The sequence below is a fragment of the Parasteatoda tepidariorum genome, chromosome 10 (assembly GCF_043381705.1).
Source record: "Parasteatoda tepidariorum isolate YZ-2023 chromosome 10, CAS_Ptep_4.0, whole genome shotgun sequence".
NCBI classification, from domain to species: Eukaryota; Metazoa; Arthropoda; class Arachnida; order Araneae; family Theridiidae; genus Parasteatoda; species Parasteatoda tepidariorum.
In genome coordinates, this window is record NC_092213.1 from 53,551,220 (window position 1) to 53,575,937 (window position 24,718).

Sequence of the window (24,718 nt, forward strand, 5' to 3'; positions counted from 1 at the left end):
TCAGTTTAACTCGTTCATCTAGTAAGAAAAGTTAGTGTAAAGTTAACTTGTATGCGATTTTAAAATGATTTCATTTTGTATTTTAATGATTTTGCATTTTAAGGGAAACAAAAATCTAAGATAAAATCGTTCATTTTAAGTAAAAAAGATTGATGAAAAATAAACCTGTATGCAATATTTAAATAAATGGGTCTTCTATTCATTGAAAAAGATTAAAAGGTCAATTAATTCATCAAGAGGTTAACTCAGTCATCTAGAGAAAAAGCTTAGTGAAAATTTTAAGTTGTACACTGTAAAAAATTCCAGATCAAATTACTGTAAAAAGAATTGGCACCTTGAGTGCAACATCCGTAAAATCGATTGTATCATATAATCCATTTTTACCATAAAACTTTTTACCGAAATATCTATTTAATTATAGTGATTTTACAGTATATGTTACAGTATAAATTACGGTATATTAGATTTTTCATTCCGTAAAAGTTTAGGGTAAAAATGTATTTTAAACTAAAAAATACTGACACCCTGAGTGCCGGTACTTTTTACAGTACTATGATACGAGGTTTTTTACCTTGTACGTGATGTTTAATTAAGAGGAATTTCTACCAGTACATCTACTGGAAAACGTTAATTAAGCTAGGAGTGTTGAGACAAAATTAAAGGGGTGGGGGCGAAACTATTTCTAAGTAAATAGCATCGATGTTTTCAAATTTCAGTGGATGGAAGGGATTAGCTTAAGTGAAGCATTATTATGGCGCTAAACATTTACGAAGTAGTTAACGCATCTTTTTATTCAAAGTATCTTTTTAATTAATTTTACCTGAAATAATTTTAATGATTTCGTAAATTTTTTTGAGTATATTGCCTTTAAAAAAATAATCCACAATGTTATTTAAAAACCAACTTATAACTCTGCCTTTCTTCTTAATTGTGATTAAAATACTAAATTTTTTTATTTACATATTTTTAATTACAATTCTTTTTGAAACAGTGTTTTTTGTATAAATTTATTTGTCTAAGTTAATGTAGCTTGAACTACTTCCTAAAAAATATGTAGATTAAAAAGAAATTCTTAAAGAAAAAAAAATCCAAACTTTATCTACTTACGTCTACCATATGTATGTTTCAGAAAAAAAGGAATAATTTCTAATTTTCATTTGCTTGCATAGTAATTTTATTATTCTTGTTTTGTGCATAAACAATGTAAAAAAGGAAATAAGAAATTGAAGTAAGCGTGCTTTTTCTTTTCCTATTTTTTGGCAGGTTTCTATACTATCTAAAATTGCTCACTAAAAAAAAAAGGAGGAAATAATTACTATCTAATATAACTAAACAAAGTATTAAAGAATTTTTTTTCTTTCTAAAAGTGCAGCATTAAGGCATTAAGGAAAGTGTTTAGTTGAATGTATGGAAACTAGAATTTTAGTAACGCTTTTATTTTTACTTACAAGTGATTGAAAATGTATAAAGAATTCGTTTAAAATTGGGAAGTTGTTCAGAAACGTGTTCTGCCTTGGCATCGAATCAATTCAAAACGTGTTTTTTTATTATAGATAATTTTATTAATCATTATTTAAATCATACTTTTCAATTTTTAAAGAGGGATAATTTTCAAAGAAAATCATTGATAATTATTATTCTATTTAGTTTTATAACAGTGCGTTTCAAAATAATTTTGCTTACTTTCTTTCCTGTTAACTTTATTTCTGTTGTCAGTCTAAACGTGTGCTTGCTTTTATTTGTTTTAGTCTACTACGTGTTTGGGATTTCTTCATAAATTAGGGCATCCTAAAACTCTTATGTTTTTAAATTTTCTAATTAATTACTATTATTTTCTTTAATAATAGATAAAACTTTGGAGGGTAAACTCACTTGAATTGTTATCTGACGTTGTTTATTTAGATAAATCAAGGAATCAACTTTTTTTATTGAGCGCTAGATGTCGCCAGTAGATAACCAATCAAGAAGTTCTCAAAGTAAAACTTGATTGATAAGGTCACTTAGACTTTCCTTATGATATCATCAAAAAAGATAAATGTATAATATATAACATACCGGTAAAGTTTGTTTTTGCTTTCTGTTGCCGTTTTTAAATTCAATAAAAATGGACTCTCAAGTTATAGTTATTGGGGCTGGATTAAGCGGTTAGTTACTCTTTTTAGGCATTAATTTTATTATTATATTTAAAAATATTTACTCAATTGTTTATTACTATTGTTTTTTTTATTTAAAATTATTTTTGGCTTTTTTTATAATTATTTATAATTTTTTTATTGTTCAATTTTTTAATTCTGTTTTAATTTTCTTATTTAACATTGTGGTGTAAAAACATTTATAAATAAAAATAATTAAGGTGAAACGTATTTTCTATTAAGAATAATTTTTAATCGGAAATAACTTCAAGTGCAGTTTATTAAGTTAATATATAAATGTTTATTAATTTTTTTACATTTATGTAGTGGTTAAAATTATATAATATGTAATGAACTGTTTTCTCAATTGTTAACTTTTTTAAAATATTAGTTAAGAAAATTAATACTTTTCCAAAAAAATTATAATTAAAAAGTTTTAAAAAAAGAAGATTTATTTTGAGTATTGTAACAGAATTTTAAATTCTTTCACCATCTTAAAAAAAAAAAAATTGACTTATAGAATAATTGAATTTGTTCGCATTTTTTGGAACATATAGGAGCTTTCAAAATTGCTTATAGAAAAAAAAAATGAATTTATACGCAGCTGCGTTTTGATAAGTTCTCCATTCGTTATTTTAAAGTTGCGTACATGAAAAGAATAAACTCTTTGATTTGATCTGATTGAAAAGGCTTGTAATCTCTAGAGTGTTCAAAAAAAATTATGACTCCCTTTTTTATGATATGAAAGATATAATTAAAAGAGATAAAATATAAAAGATAGCAGTCAACTTTAACGTAAAACGTTGTATTTTAATTTTTATTTGATTGTCATACAAATGTTGACAAAATAATCATTTTTTAAGCACATCAGAAATATTAGTTTGTAGTATTAGTACTGTTTTATTAATGATTGAATAAAAGCATACAAAAACATTTACAAAAAATATTTCTTTTTGACTTTTACTATAAAGCTGTTTTTTGTCTTTTTTTTCATTCTAGCTTTGTTCAAATTCTCAAATGCAACATTTTGTTTGCGTTAAAAAATTAGTGACCAGCATATACTTCACTTTTAAAGTGTTTAAGAAAGTATATAAATGACCGGGCAAATAAACCTTGTTTCAGTGAGGATCATGAAATCTAAAACAAACCTTGAGAAAATGAATTTATCCTCGGTTTGAGAACGTTTTACAAATGATAATTCATCCTCGAATTTAGAAAGTTTTTCTCTCCTGTTGTATTGTAAAGTCAAATTTAATTTCGATATAAAAGGGTTGTTTATGTAAGCTTAGTGTGAACCTCACACCGCTTAAATTAGCATAGTTCAATGTAACATTAACTCCCGCTGACAAGGTTTTTTTGCTTATAATTTTTTATAAACTTTTTTGGGCTTTGTGATAAAGGTAGTTGCTGACATTAAAATCAACTTTACTCCGCCATCTGGGGGTATTTATTAAAGTCTAAACCAGTATTTGAAATGTAAATTTAGATAGAAATTATTCTCGGCTAAATGTTTAGTTACTTCCAAAAAGTTTTCTTAACTGTCAATATTTTATTTTGTGGTTCATCTTTCTTTTTAGAATTTCAAAGCCCTAAAACGTCATTATTAAATTCGTTATAAAAACATCCAGTAGGTTTTTAACATTTTCTTTTAATTTAATTACATTAACATTTCCCGTGAATCAAATATTTATTACTTGTCAAAAAATTAATTGAATAATGAAATGGATGGTTAATAGTTTGTGTATTTTAGAGTCTTTGGAAGTTGATGGTATGTCCTCTTTGAAAAGTTACCTGGAACAGTTGTACTGTTACTGTATCCCCTTTCTACATGATAAAGAGAAAATACTATCAATAAATATAATTACCTTAATAAAAAATGTTTTTCCTTACCACAATAAATGATTAGAAACGAGATAAATTTTTGTGAATTTCTATTATTCTATTTAACTTCAGTTAAAAATGCATTGAAGATTATAAATGAAATGACTAGAACATTAAAAAGGTAAACAAATTTATTTGTGTTCAATAGGAAATTACACATTTTACTTCATAGTAAACTGAGACCACTTTAATTAAAAAAAATTTTTTTAAATATGAAATTGAATAATTTTTTTAAACTAAAATAAGCTGTTAATCGTTGAAAACTTAATCATTAAGAACGAAAAGAGGTTTTTTTGAATGATGTCGTTCACTGATATATTGAAGAAGTAAACCAGTCAGAAATTATTCTGAAATATATGGACAGACTCTAGCATTAAAATCCAGAAAAAAAATATCGAATGAATAATTCATCTTACGTTATATACATAACATAAAAAATAATATGTTTCGATTTTTTACATTTAGGAAAATGAACGTTGCCTATTAATAAACTCGATAACTGCTGGCGAAGAACGATAGAACATTTTATTGAAAAATAGTAACAATGTAACTAAGCTTTTCTATTTACCTGCTTTATAGTATCACATTAAGAAAGAAAGTGTTAGATTCTTAATCGAGTTTAATACCGATATCTGATAGGTGAGTTTTTAAGCTTGATATTGATATAAATGTACGTATGCCTATAGTTTTTTTTAAAAAAAAAAAACTTAAAATACACACACTATTTATTTGGAAAATATTTAGAAACGATTTGTTATTCGAGTTGTAAAGGAAAAAAATTTATAAATATGTAGATTATAAAAGCATAATGGAATAGAAATGTGAAATTAAAGTGTTTATTTCGTTTTTGTAATAATTAATAGTATAGTAATTGTTAGCAAACTATTACAACTTACACTTTAACAAATAAGAGGCATTTCGGTAGTTAAGAAAAGAAAAATCTATAAAAAAATTCTTTTTATTTGAAATTGATATTGTTGTTACTTACGGACGGTTTTGGAGCAAAAAATCTTTAGGAGCAGAAATAATTTCATTGTGTTGTTGTATGGTTTATATTACATGAGAGAATTTAAATTTTTTTCAAAACCTTTAAACATCAAGACCTTTAAATTAGGCATAATTATCTTAACTATAGCTCCTATTTCTTCAAAAAAAACTTATAAGAATATAATATAACGCCTAAGAACAGTAATAAAAAGTTACTCATATTAACGAATAATATGGTTCTTCTTTAATAAACAGTGGAAGAATTTCCATCCAAACAAAATTACCAAAAAAATTATGAATAAAATATAGACAAATAAATAAAAATTCGAATTTTTTTCACTGTATGAATTAAATTATTATCAATAACATAAATGTACACTTTTTATATCGCCTTTATTTTGCGATGTCATTTAAAGCGTTATGGACTTTCTACTCTAAAAGTGCTGTCCCACCATGATTCCGCTTAAGGTGTTACTGCACTGTGATTTCGCATAGTTTTTTAACGAATGCCCATCCAAATGCTCCTAATCCCATTATGTTATTTATGTACATTCTCTTAGTGTAGTTATGACCTTGGGGACGATATGATTTGGGACGAACTAATCTATTCAACTAGGAAGAAAATATATTTGATTATACAATAGGGAAGTAACTCTGACGTCATTAAATCAAAGATATCTTTTTTTGATATTTGGATAAACATTACCCATAAATGCATGTGAGTTTTATTTTCTTTTTAACATTGATTTAAAAATCAATCTACGGATCAACATTGAGTAAATTGTTACATTTAAATAAGAGAGATAGATTGATTTAGAGACAATTAAAGTTTTTAAATTTTCACCTGATATATGTTTTTAAACTTGTGTTTTAAAGCTGTATAGCTTATGCTAATATTCTCAAATTTCGTAACCGACTTTAAAATGGCACAAAAATTTTAAAAATAGTGAAAGTGATTAAATTTGGTTAATTTAATTTCATATGATTGGCAATTTCGATGCATGTTAAATTCATTAGAAGAAGAAATTTTTGAACGATAAGTTTGTTAAATATTTTTTATTGGAAATATTAAAGTTTGAAAAAAATAACTGCGTGGACAGAAATCACAATGTGTCTAGTTTCAATTAAAACAAACAAGCCTTGTTACATTAATTATTAGACATTCTTGCTAATTAATAAACTTTCTTACGCTTTGAAGTTTGTTTTATTAATTAATCCTTGTTTAACCAACACTAAAGCTAAAACACTATTAATGTATCACGCTGTTAGCTGTGCCGTAGTCCCATACGGAGGGAAAAAAATCTGGTAAAATTTCCTAACTGTATGATAATGACATTTCTAGTAAGAAAAGAAAAACATAATTCAGGTTAATAATTCCGAAATACATGGTAATCAAATCATTCATTTCATACGAACTAAGGTAGACAACGTTAAAGAGCACAAAAAAATCTTGTGCTCTTTAACGTTGTCTACCTTAGTTCGTATTTTAGCACAAAGGTCGCCCACTTGTGTATTCATTCATTTCATATTTTTTCTATTCATATCGTAACACTTAACCGGAAATTTTGGTTCTTTAAATAAAAGTTCTTATCACAATTTTAGTAAACACTAAAAAAAAACACCAAAAAAAAAACTTAAAAGTAAATTTAACTGAATAAATGGTTTTTATGCCATGCTCTAATATATCATGATACAATTGCCAAAATTTTACCACAATTGCGAAATTTTGTCGCATATTTTAAAATAATTACATTTACTAGAACTATTACTGTTAATTTTACCAAAATCATTACCGAAGGGATTTGGTTAAAAACTACCGAGCTTTTTGGTGCTCTTATATAGTCCGAAACAAGGTAAATTTTTATCATATTCTGATAGCTTTGACCATACCTTTTTCCTTAGTGCGCGTAAGAACCTATACTGAATAATAGTGCGAATTTCCAACTGTTCCCTCCTCAATGAAAGTAATTTTATAACAAATGCTTTTAGAGCTTACGATGATTTCTTTAAGTAGATGAGATATGTAACTTTTAACAGAGGAAAAACAAAAGTAAAATTTGAAGCCAATGTTAAATAATAGGCTCTTGAAGAGGACAAATCCAGTCTATAAATTTATCCTTAACGACCTAATAGAATTCATAGCTATTATACAGTTCACGAAGTTCTTTACTTAGAAAGAAAAAGTTTTTAGTTCGCTGAACAAATATGGCATAAACCGATTCTTATTACAATGTTTCCGAGGTCTACCAGAACGCCAGTATGGTTACAAGGTCATTTATTCAAGATTTTCTCGCAACAATTTGTCCGAGAAACAAACACACCATAAATTGTTGTTATAAAATCCTCCAAGCTTAAACACATGTTTTTATATCCTTCAAGTGAAACTCGTAAAAGGTAATTTTCCTGGACTATATGACAATAAGTTCGAACGCAATCGCAACCTATTGTTTTTGTTATTAAAATTAATTATACAATTTTCTTTTTTAAAAAAACTTTTCTGAAAAAAAAACCCAAAACAATTTGAGTTTTGCAACCCATATCTTACATATCTGTGTTAATGACATCGAGTGTTAAAACAAATTAAGAGAGAGATTTTAGACTTTATAAAGATCGAATCAACTCAAAAAGTAAAATTTCGAATTTTGCTTGAAAAACTAAATTCAAAATTTAACTTTTGTTTTTTGTTTTGTTTTGTTAAATTTTGAAGTTTTTTTAAGCTATATTCCCGATTCGGCGAAAACGCACTTCGCAATTAAGTTTTGTACAAAACATTTTTAAAAAGTTTTTCTTTTTTAAATAAAAAGTTTCCAATTTAAATTTTGCACTCCGTTTTTGTTTTAATATCGTTTTAATGCTACCATTGAATATCAAAATTCAGTTTAGGGAGATATTTTGGACATCATAAAAATATAATTTACAAAAAAAAAATTAAATTTCGAATTTTCTTTTTGCGCCATGAGTCCCTTTAGCGGAATCACAATTCAATATTTTTGTAATTAAAAATCGCTCAAGTAATTTTAATTGTTTTTCAACTTCTTTTCAATTTAAGTTTAGCATTCCATATTTTATCTTAAAAATCAGTAAGAAACTCTGAAAAAAATTTAAATATATTGTCTTTTGCTTATTAAACAAGATCTTTATTCTCACCAGATTTAAAAAACTAGCAAAAGTATACTTTAAAAAAATGTTGAAAAAGAATGAAATATATTGTCTTTTATTGAATTAGATTATATTGTCTTTTATTAAACTAGAACTTAATTCTCCCCATATGTCAAAAACTAGCAAAAATATTCCTTGAAAAATGTTAAAAAAGATTGAAATATATTGTCTTTTATTAAACTAGATCTTTTTTCTCACCAGATATCAAAAACTAGCAAAAATATTCTTTAAAAATGTTTTTCTTTTCCTGGAAAAATCATAACACAATGTTTCTTGTTTATGACAGACAATATCGAAATAAATACAGGGTGTTCCAAAATTATCTTTACAACTTCAAAAATTCATAACTTCGAACATAAACAAGATATTTATATTCTGTCTTTTGCATGTATTACTGCAACTAATAAAGTTTTTTTTCAATAGGCTGAAAAGTTTTAAGTGAGGATGTGGACATGCAAAAGACAGAATATAAATATCTTGTTTGTGTTCGAAGTTATGAATTTTTGAAGTTGTAAAGATAATTTTGGAACACCCTGTATTTACACGGGTGAACTTTTACGTAAGTTTTGTTCTGAGATCGTTCCATTGTTGCAAATAATGATAATTTGAAACATTGCTTTATAGTTTTTTTTGTGCTACCTGAAATATCCTGTAAAGAGCTAGGTAAGTAACTGTGAAACTAAGTGAGAATAAGCACTTGTTTCCTTGACAGAATGAAGCAAATAGTAGATACTATTTTCTTAATGGGTATTTCAGAATGTGAGTCAATTTTGGGACATTGTGAAGAAAAACATGGTCAAAACTATCAGAATATGGTAAAATTTACCATGTTTCCGGCTTTTGTTTTTCTTTTGGCGAAAGGGTTGTAAAGAACAAAGGTGTGAGATGAAAAAAAATTGCCAAGCTAAAATTTTCTAAAATCAGCTTATTCTTTTTGTATTTTTTTAAAACTAAAATGTGTAAAATAGGTTAAAAGGATTTTTTTGAAATTTAAACTTATGATGGATTTACAACCCACCATATATACATGCAGGATTTACGAATCTTCAATTTTCAATCACATTTTCTAAAAAATTATAATTGTCAATATCGCCCAGCACATATTTTGAAAAGTATACGATCTTTCGATTTCAACTTTTGCATTGTTTTATTGTTTAATGAGTTATGAGTTATTTATTGTTGTTGTTTATGCGTTATTGTTTTAACTCTTGTTACATAGTCATTATATAAATCTGTACTAAAATTCCAACATAAATATCTCTATCAGTATAATAAAATCTGAAGTTGCTCCTTATAAGTTATTAATTTCAAATATTTAAACATTACTTTTTGAGAAGAAATAGCAATTTTGGTGAAATTCATCATGTTAAAAAAAACTTATTTGGTGCCATGCCGATACTTTTTTTTACGATAAGTGAAAATATTTTCTGATGCGCAATTAACAAACCCAAAATAACTCAGTTTTGTTCTTTGCTTATGCCAAAAATAGAGAAGAAAAACTGTTGTAGACTTAAAAGAATCTGTTACAGAAAGACAATAACAATTCTATTTTTTTTTCTGATGAAAGTGAGGATAACTTCTGTAACAGATTTAAAAGATAGACAACAACTTTTTTCCATTCTGTGCTTTTTAAAGGAAGGAATATAGCTAATGTTTCTTTCAATTTAAGTTAACTTATCTGTCTAGCTTTAAAGATTTTAAAGGACAAAGTTGGAAGATTCATGTATTATATAGTTAAAACAATTTTATAAATCTATAAAAGTTTGAAAAATTTTATTTGGTACTTTCATAGAAGTTGAAAGTTATTTTGTTCTAAATTTTATTTATGTTTTATTTTTAATTGTTAGAATAGAAATGAAAAATGATATTTTTATGAGTTCCAGGAAGCTCCACTCTCTGCTAGCTTCGTTTGAAAACTCATGTGATTGTCTCTTATTCAACATAGTTTCATTTCTTTAAAGTTGATGTTTCCTGAAAAAAAAAACAAGAAATATTTAGTTAATGAAATATATAATTAATGTAATTTTATGTAACAACATTTTGTTGATATGTTAGTTGATATGAAACGAATGATTATCTGAATTTAAAATAAATTTCGAACTTGAGTTTTAAAAAAAAATTAATCTTACAATTTTTTAAAGAAATTAAATAAGAAAAACAAGTGTTGATAAATTTTACTCGTTAAGCAGACTTATATTTCTTTGACAGTTCAAATTGGAAACTGCGTATAATCTGACTTGAAGTTTTTTTTTTTACATTTCTAAAAAAAATCAGGATAATCGTTATGATTTATATCTGACAATATCTAATCTCTCCCTTTTTTGTTCCGTTTGGCATTAACTCAAGCACGAGCTTATAAGATAAAGATTTCAAGAAAGATTAATAAATTTTCCTACTACAATGGAAAAATGGTCATTATTCGAAGCAAATAAAAAAGTGAGAAAAAATTCGCAAAAAACACTTCAAATTGCAATATCTTTCAAACAAATTCTTATTTCGAAAACAACTCGCGTAAATTCACATCACAAGAACAGCCCTTTTACCATGTCTAGTTTTAACTCTGCATTTGCAATTATGTAAGCTTTAAGGCGATTTACGTGACATTCTTTCTTATAATAAGCATAACAGTTAATAATTCTCGAATAAATCCTCAAATGATTTTTTTTAATTATATCGTTTTCCTTGTTCGGTTTTCTACATCCTTTCTGCAGATCAATCATCCAAGTTTGGAGTTAAGTGACAAGCAGAAAAATAACATGAAGTTATGTAAAATGAAAGAGATTTTATTTTACATTCTATAACTGTCGTTGAACAGCCGCCCCAATTTAGGGTTTACGGCTACTAATGTTCAAATCCGCAGCATTAAAATTTTGAACCCAATCTAGAAGACAAGGGAACTCCTAGATCAAGTATTGGGAGAAATTCGCCTTCGTGGAGAACTTTTTGATGCAACTAACTCGCATTTGCGTTACATGGAGAGGAAAACCACGAAAACCTTCCACGGTTAGCCTGACGACAAATGAACTCTAACCCATGACCACTGAGGATATTTTTGCGTCAGCACTGCGGACGGTACGAGCCGAGTGTGGAATTCGAATTGACCAGCTATCGCTGGAATCGAACCCGGGCCACCTCATTGGGAGGTGAGCGCTCTATCCCCTGAGCCACCACGACCCAAAGAAATTGAAAGAAAGCGTTTGAAGCTGCAATATTATTTGAACGAATTGAAATTTCTAAGAAAACCCCCTCAGGTTCTTAAATAAATTCGACCTTTCATCACGTCAAATTTCAACTTTGTCGCTGCAGTTTAGTGTTTATAGTAATTATAGGCGCGCATGCGCATCATTATGTAGTCATACGCTGGCTGGTTGGTTCGTTCTAATGCTACTTGCCACACGGGAAAGCCTGCTTGGTGAAACCGAGCAAATTTAAGGCAGAGTGTGCGATTCTTGTTTTTCAGTGGCGCCATCTATGGCCAAGAATTCGACTTCTGCCACACCATACGTCACATCTGCTTATAAGGCGGACCCATTCATACATCCATCCATTCATCCACTGATCATAATTTTGACCTGAATCAGAGAACGATCGATCTCCAATCCAGTACCCCCAAAGGTATTGATTTGTTATGGGAACATGGAGGACTTTGCAACTCGACAGAATTTTAATGCGCATCAGTCACCAACTAGGCTTGTTGCGAATGTGGTTTTGTTAACAATTTTATGTAAAAAGCTCTCCCAGCGTTGTCTCTTGATTCGACAGTGAATGATATTTTATTTATGCAAATTAAATATGTCTTACTGTTTCATTAACCTCCACTTTCACTCCTCCACTAACCTCCACAGTTTTATTTTATTTTAATTTATTTATTTGTTTAAAAAAAATCGGCAGTTTTGATTCTCATTTCAGAAAATAAAATAGGATTCAATTCTTTAAAAAAAAATTTCCGTGACAAATCATAATTTTACCTATCATGCATTTGGCTGAAAAATTGACTGCCTTGATTCTCATTATAGAAAATAAAATAGGATTCAATTCTTTTAATTTTTTTTTTCGTCACAAATTATAATTTTACCCATCATACATTTGGCTGAAAAATTGGCTGCTTTGATTTTCATTTTAGAAAATAAAATAGGATTCAATTTCTTTAAATTTTTTTTTTCGTCACAAATTATAATTTTACCCATCATATATTTGGCTGAAAAATTTGCTGCTTTGATTCTCATTTCAGAAAATAAAATAGGATTCAATTCTTTTGATTTTTTTTTCGTCACAAATTATAATTTTACCCGTCATACATTTGGCTGAAAAATTGGCTGCTTTGATTTTCATTTTAGAAAATAAAATAGGATTCAATTGTTTTACATTTTTCGTCACCCATCATAAATTTTTTTTGCAACTATTAAATTTTTTTTGTCAAGCTTTGCGTAAAAGAGGGATTTTAAAAATTCCAATATGCTGTTAATTTTTTTCTAAAATTTAAGTTTTAATTTTTTTTTTACGAAACTTTGCTTTTTTACACTTCCGTGAAAATTTTCAGAGCAAAGACTTAAGAGAATGAAAAATTACACACCCTAATGTATAAGTCCTTAACTAGAAGTATCAGTAATGTATTTGATATAGATAAATGTCTTTCTGTACTGATTTTAATTGCTATTTTTTAATGAAAAATGAGAATTTTTTTAAAAAGATAAAAATAAACATAAAAATTAAATAAATTTATTTGTTTTAGTGGTTCAGATTTTCTAAATTGATGCATGTTAATTTTAACAGATTATCTTAATAACATCTTTCGTTGCCACTTGCGCTAAGCACATCCTTTTAGTTCCTTTACATTAAAATTAATTTTTTTAAAACGTCTAAAGCATATTTAAAATGGAAGAATGTTATTTTTTCAAACTGTGACTTTTTAAAACATAAAAAATGAATAATATTTTATACAGTATTTCCTTCGTCAAAAAATATCTTTTTTAAAGGACACTTTTTTTGTCTCTTTTAAACGTGTTTAGGCCCTATAAGTAATTTATTTTCTTGACTTTTTCAGGCTTGAGCGCTGCTAAGTGGCTCAGCGAATCAGGAGTCAGCGTTACTGTCCTAGAAGCTCGAGATCGCGTTGGAGGACGTACATTCACAGAATTTGTAAGCAACTCTCAAGTTTTGGACTTTAAGAATAAATGAATAACAACTGTTCTACTACTTCAATCGGACCAGCTAATTTCTTATCTTTTCGAATCGATATATACTTAAATGTTAGGGATTTATCAAGATAAATATTTATTTTTACTTAAATGTTAATAAAAACGTATTTATTTAATTAAATAATATTAAAAATGTCTTTATTTGCTTTAAAAATTGTAAAAATTTTATTCTTTAATTTTATTATCATGTAACAATTGGGATACTAACAACCTTAAACATTCGCTTAAGGTTACTAGCAGTAAAATCTTGAGTTTATGAAACATACTTGTATTATTATAATAGTTGATGAAATTTACTAAATTTCAGAGAATGTTAAGACTTATATAATCATATCATTTTATTAAGTTTAACGATGAACTTACCTTAAATTCGTAACAATTTACCTTTTAAGATTATTTAAAAAACGATTATATTTCATATAAGACAATATTTAATTTCTTAGATTAATAAAAATACTTAAATATTTATGAAAAATATTAATCTGCAATTTTTAGATAAACTAATAAATTTATGTTTAATTAGTATATGAAATAATTCTTAGCTGATGAAAATTAATTTTTTATTTTATTTGAAGAAACTAATTGTAATTTTCATTTCATAATTTTAACCCTGGATGACGCGTGCATTCTGAACAAATGTTAAGACGCACAGGGATCATAACCCCAAACTAAATTCTTTACGCCACTATGGTTCCGTAGTGGACTGATCGTTAAGACACGGTTCCAGTAGGTCACCGAAGTCAAGCATCACTGGCTGCGGTCAGTGTGCGGTTGGGTGACCACTTGGATTAGGGACCGAGGGTACGCGTTATTGGTCCTCGTTAAACTGTTCTACCGTAAAGTGCTCGACTTCGCGTGTAGGTCGTCGGGCTACCAAAGCAGCGATGCCATCCCCTCTGCAGAGGATCAAAATTGTGATGGCATGTCTTCGGATCATCTTCAGGGATGTTTCCCTGACCGTTGCCAATAGCCCATTGTGCAGCTCTAGTGTGTCGTAAATGAACTACGGCAGCAACAACTTTACGCTACTAAAAACGTTATAATTTTTTATTGGAAATATCACACTTTTGAGTCTTAGTCTTTGAAAAATTGCTTAACTATTTGAAGCTCTTTAGCAATCTTTTATAAAACATGAAAATTTAATAAAACATGATAATATTTACTTCTCCGATAATCAGATTATAAATTATGGCATTTTATTTGACATGTTAATGCAGGCCTGAATGTATATAGTCATATTTATTTATATTTTATTTTCTGGGAGTCGATTGCTACGTACAGAAATTTTACGCAACTTGAACCAACTATCATTAGCAATGGTGAACATATTGATTGAAAAAATTGCTAAATATTTTTTAAATATTTTATATAAGAGCAAAAGTTTTTCATCATTTTATGAATATAAATTGTTTATGAATAATAAGTTTATGAATAATTAGTTTTATGTGAGTTTATGAATAATAAGGTTATGAATTATAAGTTTTATGAATATTAAGTTTCATGTGAGACTAATCTATGAAGTGTCTTCTAATACTAGTTTTTTTGATGCTCGCATGGGTTGAAAATCAATTACAATAAAATAAACTGAATAATAAGATAAATTGAATAATACAATAAACTGAATTATGCTTTTCATAGAAATTATAATTACAGAAATTATTATATTTTTTTTGTTGAAAATAGTTATACACTCTTCAATTTTATCATTTCTTTTTTTCACTAACATTTTACTTAACTGCCTTTGATAAACTATAAACAAAAGAATCATGTTGAAAATTGCTTTACTTTTAAAACAATATTTTTATTAATTTAATTTTAGAATCCTAAGGTGGACTATGTTGATCTTGGAGCCGCTTATGTTGGACCAAGTCAGAATCGCCTGCTTCGAATGGCAGAAGAATTCGGGATAGAAAATTATAAAGTACACGAAAAAGAAAATTTAGTTCATTACAATAACGTAAGCTCCATTCCATTGTTCTGAAAGATACACACTGGTTTAAGTTTGCTTTACGAAATAAATTATAATTACTTAAAACTGAAACATCTGCATTAAGAAAAAAAAATATGGTTAAATTAGCATTACCGGAATATTATAAAATATATCGTGTACATGGAAACACGAAAAAGCTTGGCAATATTTCCCGACCCACTTTGATAAAGTAAACTATACAATAAGGTTTCATAATATGTGGTAAATGTGATAGAATTCGGTAATATTATCATAATACCTTAAGTCATTACATAGAAACCATTTTTTTGGTTAAATTTACCTTTCAGTTTTGTATTTGTTGCTAAATGTGCGGTAATAAGAGTTATAATTACAAAAACCGGAATATCCACTATACCGCTATCACTTGAACAAAAGAATTACCAAATAACTAGATTTATTAACCAGAATTATGTTCTTCCTTATTTTTTATTTTTTACCAGAAATGTCATTACTTTACAGTACGGTAATTTTAACAGAATTTTTTTCTCCATCTACTTAAAGACTTGCTTAATTCTTACTGTTACGTCTTCAATGCAGTTGTTACCGGATGCATGAAAGCGTTCTCCAGTAGATGGTACACATAGTATGATGGCACTTGGAAAGCTCAGATGCGGTACGCATAAGGAATCGAAGTTATTTGATCATGAATTGATTAGGGGATATCGAAGTGCGATTGTTATGATGTTGTGATTATTGGTATTGTAACTATTCGAATTTTTACAACGGGTCATGTCTACAATTAACCATATGTCGTAGCAGTTAAACCACCGTTTTTTTTTAAAAAAAATCTTTTATTTATAAAATCTCTTACTTGGCTAAAATTTAAATAAATTTCACAAATGATTAATTACTCCTTCCCACACTGTAACTAATTCTGGATAAAAGTATGGTAAAAAGTGCCAGTATCCTGAGGGCCGTTACTTTTTACCCTTAAATTTTACGAAGTCGTTAAATTTTACAGCAATTTTTGCACCAATATTTACTCAATGGTTGCAATGAAATAATTATTTCTGGAAAAAGGATGGCGTAAAATATCAAGGTAAGAATAGAATTTACGGATGCTGCAATGAGAGTGCCAGAATTTTTTATCGTATTTTAAACGGATTTTTTTCTACAGTGTATGCAGTCTTTTTGTTTTATGCAGTATGTTTGTATTTATGTTAATCGATATAAGCGTTTTCTAATCGATATTAGCAAAACAAGAGAAAATATTCATTTCTTCAATTTAAAGAAATGTCCGACCCAGCAATTCTCAAGAAAAGAAAATAGATAAGAGTTTTTTTGCTTTTGTTTGAACAGTGAGTTTCGTTTTAAAATAATCTTAACATTGAGCGGGCAATGTTGAGATTATAAGTTAAAAATTAAATATTACATTATCTTCCTTCTTTCTAACATTTATCATTATTGTGATTGTCATTTTTATCAAATTTATTTCTTGTCAACATAAAATTGAAATCTCTAGCAATTTTGTACGAAAAATAAATATAGATCGCAATTTTAAAACTTTATCTAAAGCTAATTTTTTTAAAGTTTTCATTAATTTAGTTTTTTGATCATTTGTTCAATGATTTACATGGAGGTCATTTAAATACCCGTATGACATTAAATTAATGACGACGTATATTTACTTTCTAGATTTCATTGATAACTTTATTTCAGAGCCACTTTCCCTTTAGCCATATAGCGATAAAAGTTTCACAGGAAAAAGATCAAATTGAGTAGTGCACTTAATTTTTCAGCTTTTATTTAAATTGCATGTAAAGAGCAATCTCTTTTAAGTAATCTGTTCTCATTTTTAATTTTGCAGTTCAATAAGCTCTTAACATAATTTCTTGGGGCAATCAGTAATTTTCACTGATGAATGTGCTATATTTACGTGTTTCTAGCGTTAAAACTTCATATTTAATATTAGAAGTGTACTATAAGTATATGTATTACATGCTTATGTCTAGACCACCTTTTAGATTTTAATATTTTTAAATTTTAATAAACTCCTGGCAACTTTTACTACACTGTTAGAATTTTCATTTTAAAATTACAGTAAAATAACTGGCAATAATCAATCTATCCAATTAATCTTAATGTTTAAGGTAAAGAACATTTTTAACCTTTACGATTTTGAATCTTTTTTCAACTAGTAGGGTTGAAAAATCATAAATATAAAACTATGTGGTTTTTTCAACCATTTACAACTAGCATGGTTTCAAAACCGCAAATTTAACTGGACATTGGAGATAGGCTTTTTGTTAAGTAATGGGGATTGAAGTTAGGTTATGATTGAATTGAGTGCCTTCAAATTAACCTTGGATTGTGGTTTAATCAGTTTATCTGGTTGCTTCACCTATCGTTAGAGATGGGAAATGCTAGTTTTTTGCTTGCTTGCTAAGCAGCTTTATGATGCAGTAAACTATGCGAGAACGAGACTATTGTATTCTGAAAGTCCAGGGTAACAAACAGGGGAAGCAAGACACTGAAAACTCTTCATGTGAAGGGAATGGAGGAAATATTTTGGTGCCAATACTGGGACTCGAAACCCCGGTCTGTCGGTCATGAGATTGACAGATTAACCCTCTGGGCAACAACATGTACCCAGCTGTAAGGAACTAAGTGGCTTATTTGAAGGGCCTAGTCAATGCGATGAAATTCTGGTTGCTTAAACGTATTTGATGAAAGCTGTTTAAACAGTCTTTCTCGCAGTTTACAGTTTGAATAGCATTTTTCTACGGTTATTTGACTCTTTTGTTTGAATATGGTAACATGCATCCAGCTGCAAGAGACTAAGTGGCTTATTTGAAGTGCCTAGTTGATGCGATAAAATTCTGGTTGCTTAAACGTATTTGATGAAAGCAGTTTAAACGGTCTTTCTCGCAGTTTACAGTTTGAATAGCATTTTTCTACGGGTTATTAGAATCTTTTGTTTGAATATGGTAACATGTATCCAGCTGCAAGAAACTAAGTGGCTTATTTGAAGGGCCTAGTTGATGCGATAAAATTCTTGTTGCTTAAACGTATTTGATGAAAGCAGTTTAAACGGTCTTTCTCGCAGTTTACAGTTTGAATAGCATTTTTCTACGGTTATTTGACTCTTTTGTTTGAATATGGTAACATGTATCCAGCTGCAAGGAACTAAGTGGCTTATTTGAAGGGCCTAGTCAATGCGATAAAATTCTGGTAGCTTAAACGTATTTGATGAAAGCAGTTTAAACGGTCTGTCTCGCAGTTTACAGTTTGAATAGCATTTTTTTTACGGTTATTTGACTCTTTTGTTTGAATATGGTAACATGCACCCAGCTGCAAGGAGCTAAGTGGCTTATTTGAAGGGCCTAGTTGATGCGATAAAATTCTGGTTGCTTAAACGTATTTGATGAAAGCAGTTTAAACTGTCTTTCTTGCAGTTCACAGTTTGAATAGCATTTTATTTAAGGTTATTTGACTATTTTGTTTGAATATGGTGAAATATCAATTAAATAAATTCTTATTCAAACCATTTTTCCCCAGAAATTTCTAACAATGTAATATTGATGCATTAATGTACTGTTATTATGTTAGCCATTTACTTTCAGGGTAAACGAACTCCTTTCAAGCCGAGCAGTATTCCTGTTTTAAGAAATCTTTTCATTTGCATGGACATCAATAATATATTGTATTTAATTGGGAGAAGAAGTAAGTAGGATTGACCAAAATTTGATTTACACTTCAAGTCATTATCACTGTTTTTTTTTAAATAAAAAAAACAGTGCTAGTGTAACGGATAGTTTGTTTGTATGATAAAAGGTATTGTTTTTTAAATCGTGTTTAGCTCTATGTAAGGGTCTCAAGATGTCTGAGGATTTCTTACTTGATTAACGAGTACCATTTAATATTTAATTACAGTTCAGGAGGTTAAAATAATTGTAGGTAATAAAGAAGCAAGGATTAATTTGAATGAAACTAATTTTAATAAAACTACTCCCGAAATATATATAAAAAAATACAGACCTCTTGCATGTAAAACTAGAAATTCTCAATTACATGCATCTGCTGTTTAAAAATTAGATTCGATTTAAAAATTAGCTGTTTAAAATCGTTAAGATTTAGTTCTTTTATTGTTAAGGATCATTTAATTCAACTGAAAACTGCTAAATAGCAATGTTGAAAACATTGAGTCCCTGGTGGCCGCTTCAAGCCACATGGCTTCTGACCAATAGCTACCAGTTAGCTTAAGAAGTATGGGTGGTCGGTGCGTTTGTCTCCAAAACGGACAGCTCTAACCTCTATGACAATCTTGTTTGTGCGAGTGTTTTCTTTGCTGTAAAGCAAGAACTACTACTGCACAGAAATCGAAGTTTTATGATTTTTGTCAGTAATTTTAAACTACAGCACATTTTCTATAAAAATTATGTTAGCACAGGATTTGGCGGAAAAATTAAAATTTCAAAGTAATTTTAATTTAGTTAAAGTTTTAAGATTTCTGTACCGCAATTTTAAGCTACTGTATATTTTATTATTCAATCTTCTATAAAAATTAAGTTAACACCGCTTGGGGTCAGGATAACAGAAAATTTTAAAATATTGTTAGTGCAATTAAAGTTTTAAGATTTCTGTGTCGTAATTTTAAAACGCAGCCTGTTTTATCATTTTAACTCTTACAAAAATTCCGTTAACAAAGGGTAGAGCAGGGCAACGAAAAATTTACGAAATATTAATTTGATTTAAACAAAAAAAAGGAAAAACATTTATTTTTGACGAAAATTTTATATATATAAAATGGTAAAGATACTCAATAAAGTAATATAGTTAGATTATATAGAATTAAACAGTAATTGTAAAGGAAGTTCTTACTTGGGGCATCAAAAAATAGTAAAAAATAGCTTTTATCAATTATACCCCAACCAGTTTATAATTGCTAATTTTTTGAAAATGTTAGTAGGATAAAGAAATTATTACTATTTCTATTTTGTTAAAAAATTTAGTAGAATAAAGAAATTAATACAATTCTTTTTTAATTTATTGTAGCATAAGAGTTATATGATTTTATTCCAATGATTACATTTCCAATTCATTTAACGAAGAAAAGTTTTCTAGATAGTTAAAGTGATAGTTTAAATAATATTGCTTACTGCAACATTTCGAAACTAGAAATATATGTTAATATAATTCATATTTTATTATTTTTCTCTAAAGGTACGTTCTCATTCACTTTAATTTCAAAGCAATAAATAAATAATTCAAAATTTTCTATATTTTTCTCTAACAATATAAAAAATAAAAAAGATTAACTAGAATCTTTTTAGAAATTTAGTTTAAACAAAAACAAAATTTACGAAGAAAAATTTGCAATTTACCATTAAAGTCTTGACTACAGTTTTTAACTATTAGTATCGCAATTAGTAAAACTACAGATAACTAACTGCAACTTTTAAAACTACAGATTTGATTTTTGTGCGAATGCATCGAAATTCAGAAAGTGAAAAGTTCCAACTATATCAACAAAAATTATCAAAAACATTTTTTTTTAATTTTTAAATTTTATTTATTTTTTAGCACTTAGTTATTCTGGAAAGCACTGAACCATAATGTTTTTCCTTTCTCGTGCAAACTAAGCATGGTGGTTAAATGAACCCTTTTAATGCACTTTATGAACGATATTATGGTTGGATTTTAGACAGCGGTAAAACCGCATAGTATTATGGTTCAAGGTTCTGATATAATGGTGCAACACAGAACTAATTTCTCTGAGAATGTACAGTGCGCAAAACAAAAGTGAGCACCCTAAATAATATATGATCTAATAATTGGATTTTCATGTATTAAAACTCAACCTTAATGATTCGAGAGCTTACCTTAAATGTAACGCGAAGGTTTTGTTTAAAAGTTCTTGTAGTTATCATTCAATTTTTCAAAAACTATTGCTGATTTTGCTCAAAGTTTGTATTTTGTCATTTAAAACTAGAAGGTGGTGTAAAAATATGTAATGGTGTAAAAATAAACTATAAGATGATGCAAATATATATCTTTACTATATAGTTCAAAACTAAGCGTTTATCACTTATTAATAAAATGAGGAAAAAATAATTATTCAAAAATATTTTTTTTTTGAAGAATAAATTTTGGATAAATGAATTTTATAATAGTGTACAAATTTTTTCGATTCACTTAAAAAAATTTGAAGAGTTCACTTGAAGAAGTAAGTTTGTTTTTTGTCATTTAAAACTACAAGATGATGCAAATATATCTAAACTATATAATTCAATAAGAAAGTTTTTCCCTTATTGATAAAATAAGGAAAAATACTTATTAAAAATTATTTTTTTACAAAGAATAATTTTTGGATAAATGAATTTCATAATAGTGTAAAAATTTTTTCGATTCACTTAAAAAAAATTGAAAAGTTCAATCGAAGTAAGTCGAGTTATGGTGAATTACACAAAATGTAAAATTAAGATCAGGAAGCTTAACTACTATTGGGGCCATATTTTCTAGATTGCGGCTACCTCCTTCATTTGGAGGATTAAAAATCCAAATTAGTTGAAAAATAGGTCTGTTTATTTAGAGAAAGTATGTTTTTGTGTTTGATTTGGTATCGAAACCCATTTTTGGCCATAGGTGCTTAAACGCACCATTTTAATACCACCAGGACTTATATTTTTCGTTAATTTTAATTTTCTGCTATTTTCAAGGGCTCTGCAAACATCTATAAGATATTAGTAATTCAGTTGAAGTTAACACGTTATGTTCAGAAATCTTTAAACTACGCTTATAGCTTCAGAGCTTGAGACGGTAATTAACAAATTTGACTTTTTGAAAATGGATAATTATTCCAATTGAGATTAATCATATGCCTTTATGGATGATTGAAGTTAAGAGTTCTGTAAATGAAATAAAATTAAAACAAAACAGTTAGTGTTCGACTAAATGGTTTGTATACTTTGGTCAATGGTATACATACGAACCATTTTATTTTCAAAATAAAATATCATTTTTCATGTATGAATATTTTTTTGTTTCTGAATAAATGCAATTTAAGCATATTTCAATGAAAATTACACCACATTTTATTTCTATGCTTGGTCAAAAATGGGTTAACCCCTTCCTTCTCGCTCCCGTGAAAGTGACGGGGTGAGGTTTCGCCCTCTATTTCTCGCTCCCGTGATATTCCCGGGCAGGAGTTTTCAGTAGTAACGTGCCAATAAGAATAAAAATAATTCATTTCTTTTACCCGGAAGACATTTTATTTCTCATTTTACACACCAGATGGCAGTATCAGAATATTTTTAAGGTAATTGTAGATAGTGACTTTATTTTAAACAAGATGTCAGCACTAATCAAATACGTGTATAAAAAAATAGGCACTTTTATGACATTTTTCTTGAAAATTAACCAATCGTTAAGTGGTTAAACAATCGTTCGCTTTCATTAATTAGCATATTTCGCCCTCGGACCATTGAGAATGTCTAAGTAATGGAAAATATGACCATCAGGTGAAAAGTTATTCAATATGTTTTTTGAATTTGTGAGTAACTTTTCCTATTAAAAAAAATTAAAAATGAAAATGAACACTTTAACTATTAAACTAATCATTCTCGAAGCTGCAGACGCAGAAATTTTATTAGAGTGTATTCTTGTACCTTACTTTTAAATTAAAATGGTTATCGTTGTAAAACAAGTGATTCTTCAGTTGTTACACATTTAGTTGAATTTTAGTTCCGTAAATGTCTCATCGAATTCGCTCATGTTTTACCTTCATAAGGCCATGCAAGGAACTAAACATGAGCTTAAAATAAGGATGTTAACAGAGATATCAGCATTAAAACAACAAAAATTTTTAAAATTTCTATTTTATTTTTAATTTTTTGTAAATAAATAAAAAAATACGCAATAAAATAAAAGCTAATTTCGTTTCTTTTTTTTCTGATTTCTTTTTTCGGCCATCTAATTGAGCATTTGATTTTAAACATTTATTGATAAAGTGTATTAAAAAAAATCCTAAAATTTTGGACTTCATGTTTTGCAACTACATTATAGAAATACTTTAATTACAATTGCTTAAAAACATTAATTATATACAATATACTTAAAAGCTTTTCTATACGTAACTACATTATAGAAATGTTAAGTAAATTGTTTACTTTTATAATACATGAAATTTGCAACGATCTAAGAATTTTCATTAGATAGTATAGCTTATACAGTAGAAAGAAAGTTTTAAATGATTATAATTGATTATCATACATTTTTGTTTGATTACCACGTACTTATAAATGATCAAGAAATCCTAACTCTAGAGGGGATACCTTAATATATGCTAATTAATTATTTACGAAATCAGACATAAAAATGTATTTTTTTTTCGGTCGGATTTTAATTTTGACTCTCTCTAAATCTCCTTCCTATGAAATGAAACTCAACCTTTGTATCTCTAATTTATTTTTCTTTTAGAGAAACTTTACCTTTATATCTCTAATTTATTTTTCCTTTAGAAAAACTTAACCTTTGTATCTTTAATTTATTTTTCTTTTAAAGAAACTTTACCATTGCATCTCTAATTTATTTTTCTTTTAGAGAAACTTTACCTTTGTATCTCTAATTTATTTTTCTTTTAGATTCCTGCTAATGCTCCATGGAATGCACCGAAAGCAGATGAATGGGATACAATGACATTCAAAGAGTGGCTTGGTCGAAGTATCTATTTATAAAATTTGCCTTTACATTTATACATATTATAAAATTACTCAAGTGTTTGAAAAGGTAGTTCACAATCATGGTTTTTACAGGTTGTTCTCAAAAAAGAAAATATTTAGATATAAAGCATTACAATCCATTATTTAAATAAGAAAATAAAATAGTCATTAAAGTCTAGAGAAACATCATCAAGGTCAACTTTTTTTTGTAGCGGAATCAGAACTGTCAAAGACATGATTTTTTCAATTTGTCAGTCTTAAATTATTTGATGAAACTGTGAAACTTAATATCTTTCAACTACATTATTAGAAACTTGGTGAGAAATGGCTAAATAACAAGTCGCTTAGTTGTTATTTTACCATATTCAAACTAAATAGTCAAATAACTATAAATAAGATGGTATTCAAGCTGTTAACTGTGAGAAAGAAACGTTTATTGACTGCTTTAACCTAATAAGGTTAAGCAACCAGAATTTTATTTCTCCAGCTAGAACTACCTAATGAAGACTCTTAGTTTCCTGCATATGGGTACATATTATAACCGAGAGCGCTAATCTGTCAATCTCATGACAGACAGACAGACCTCCAACACATGAAGAGTTTCCAGGGTCCTGCACTCCCCAATTTGTGACCCTGGGAAACTATTATTCATGCTTTGATTGCAGCACCATAAAGTTGCTAAGCTATCTCCAGTTTCGAGTTAAATTTCGT

At 28.0% G+C, this 24,718-nt stretch overlaps 1 protein-coding gene across 8 annotated transcripts in view; it reads left to right on the forward strand.

The window, feature by feature from the left end:
- The first annotated feature begins 1,167 nt into the window (after positions 1–1,167).
- Positions 1,168–24,718, forward strand: part of LOC107456143 (amine oxidase [flavin-containing]) — a 55,419-nt gene continuing 31,868 nt past the window's right edge. For 3 of the 8 annotated variants that reach the window (XM_043040099.2, XM_043040031.2, XM_071186165.1), the window contains exons 1-4: positions 1,711–2,144; positions 13,204–13,298; positions 15,177–15,314; positions 23,930–24,008. In XM_043040099.2, the coding sequence (XP_042896033.1) occupies positions 2,105–2,144; positions 13,204–13,298; positions 15,177–15,314; positions 23,930–24,008 (352 nt within the window). In that variant the 5' untranslated portion in view covers positions 1,711–2,104. Of the gene's footprint in view, positions 2,145–8,582; positions 8,719–13,203; positions 13,299–15,176; positions 15,315–18,910; positions 19,011–23,929; positions 24,075–24,718 lie in introns of those variants that run through there. The other 5 variants (XM_071186163.1, XM_043040066.2, XM_071186161.1 and 2 more) reach the window with 4 other exon arrangements.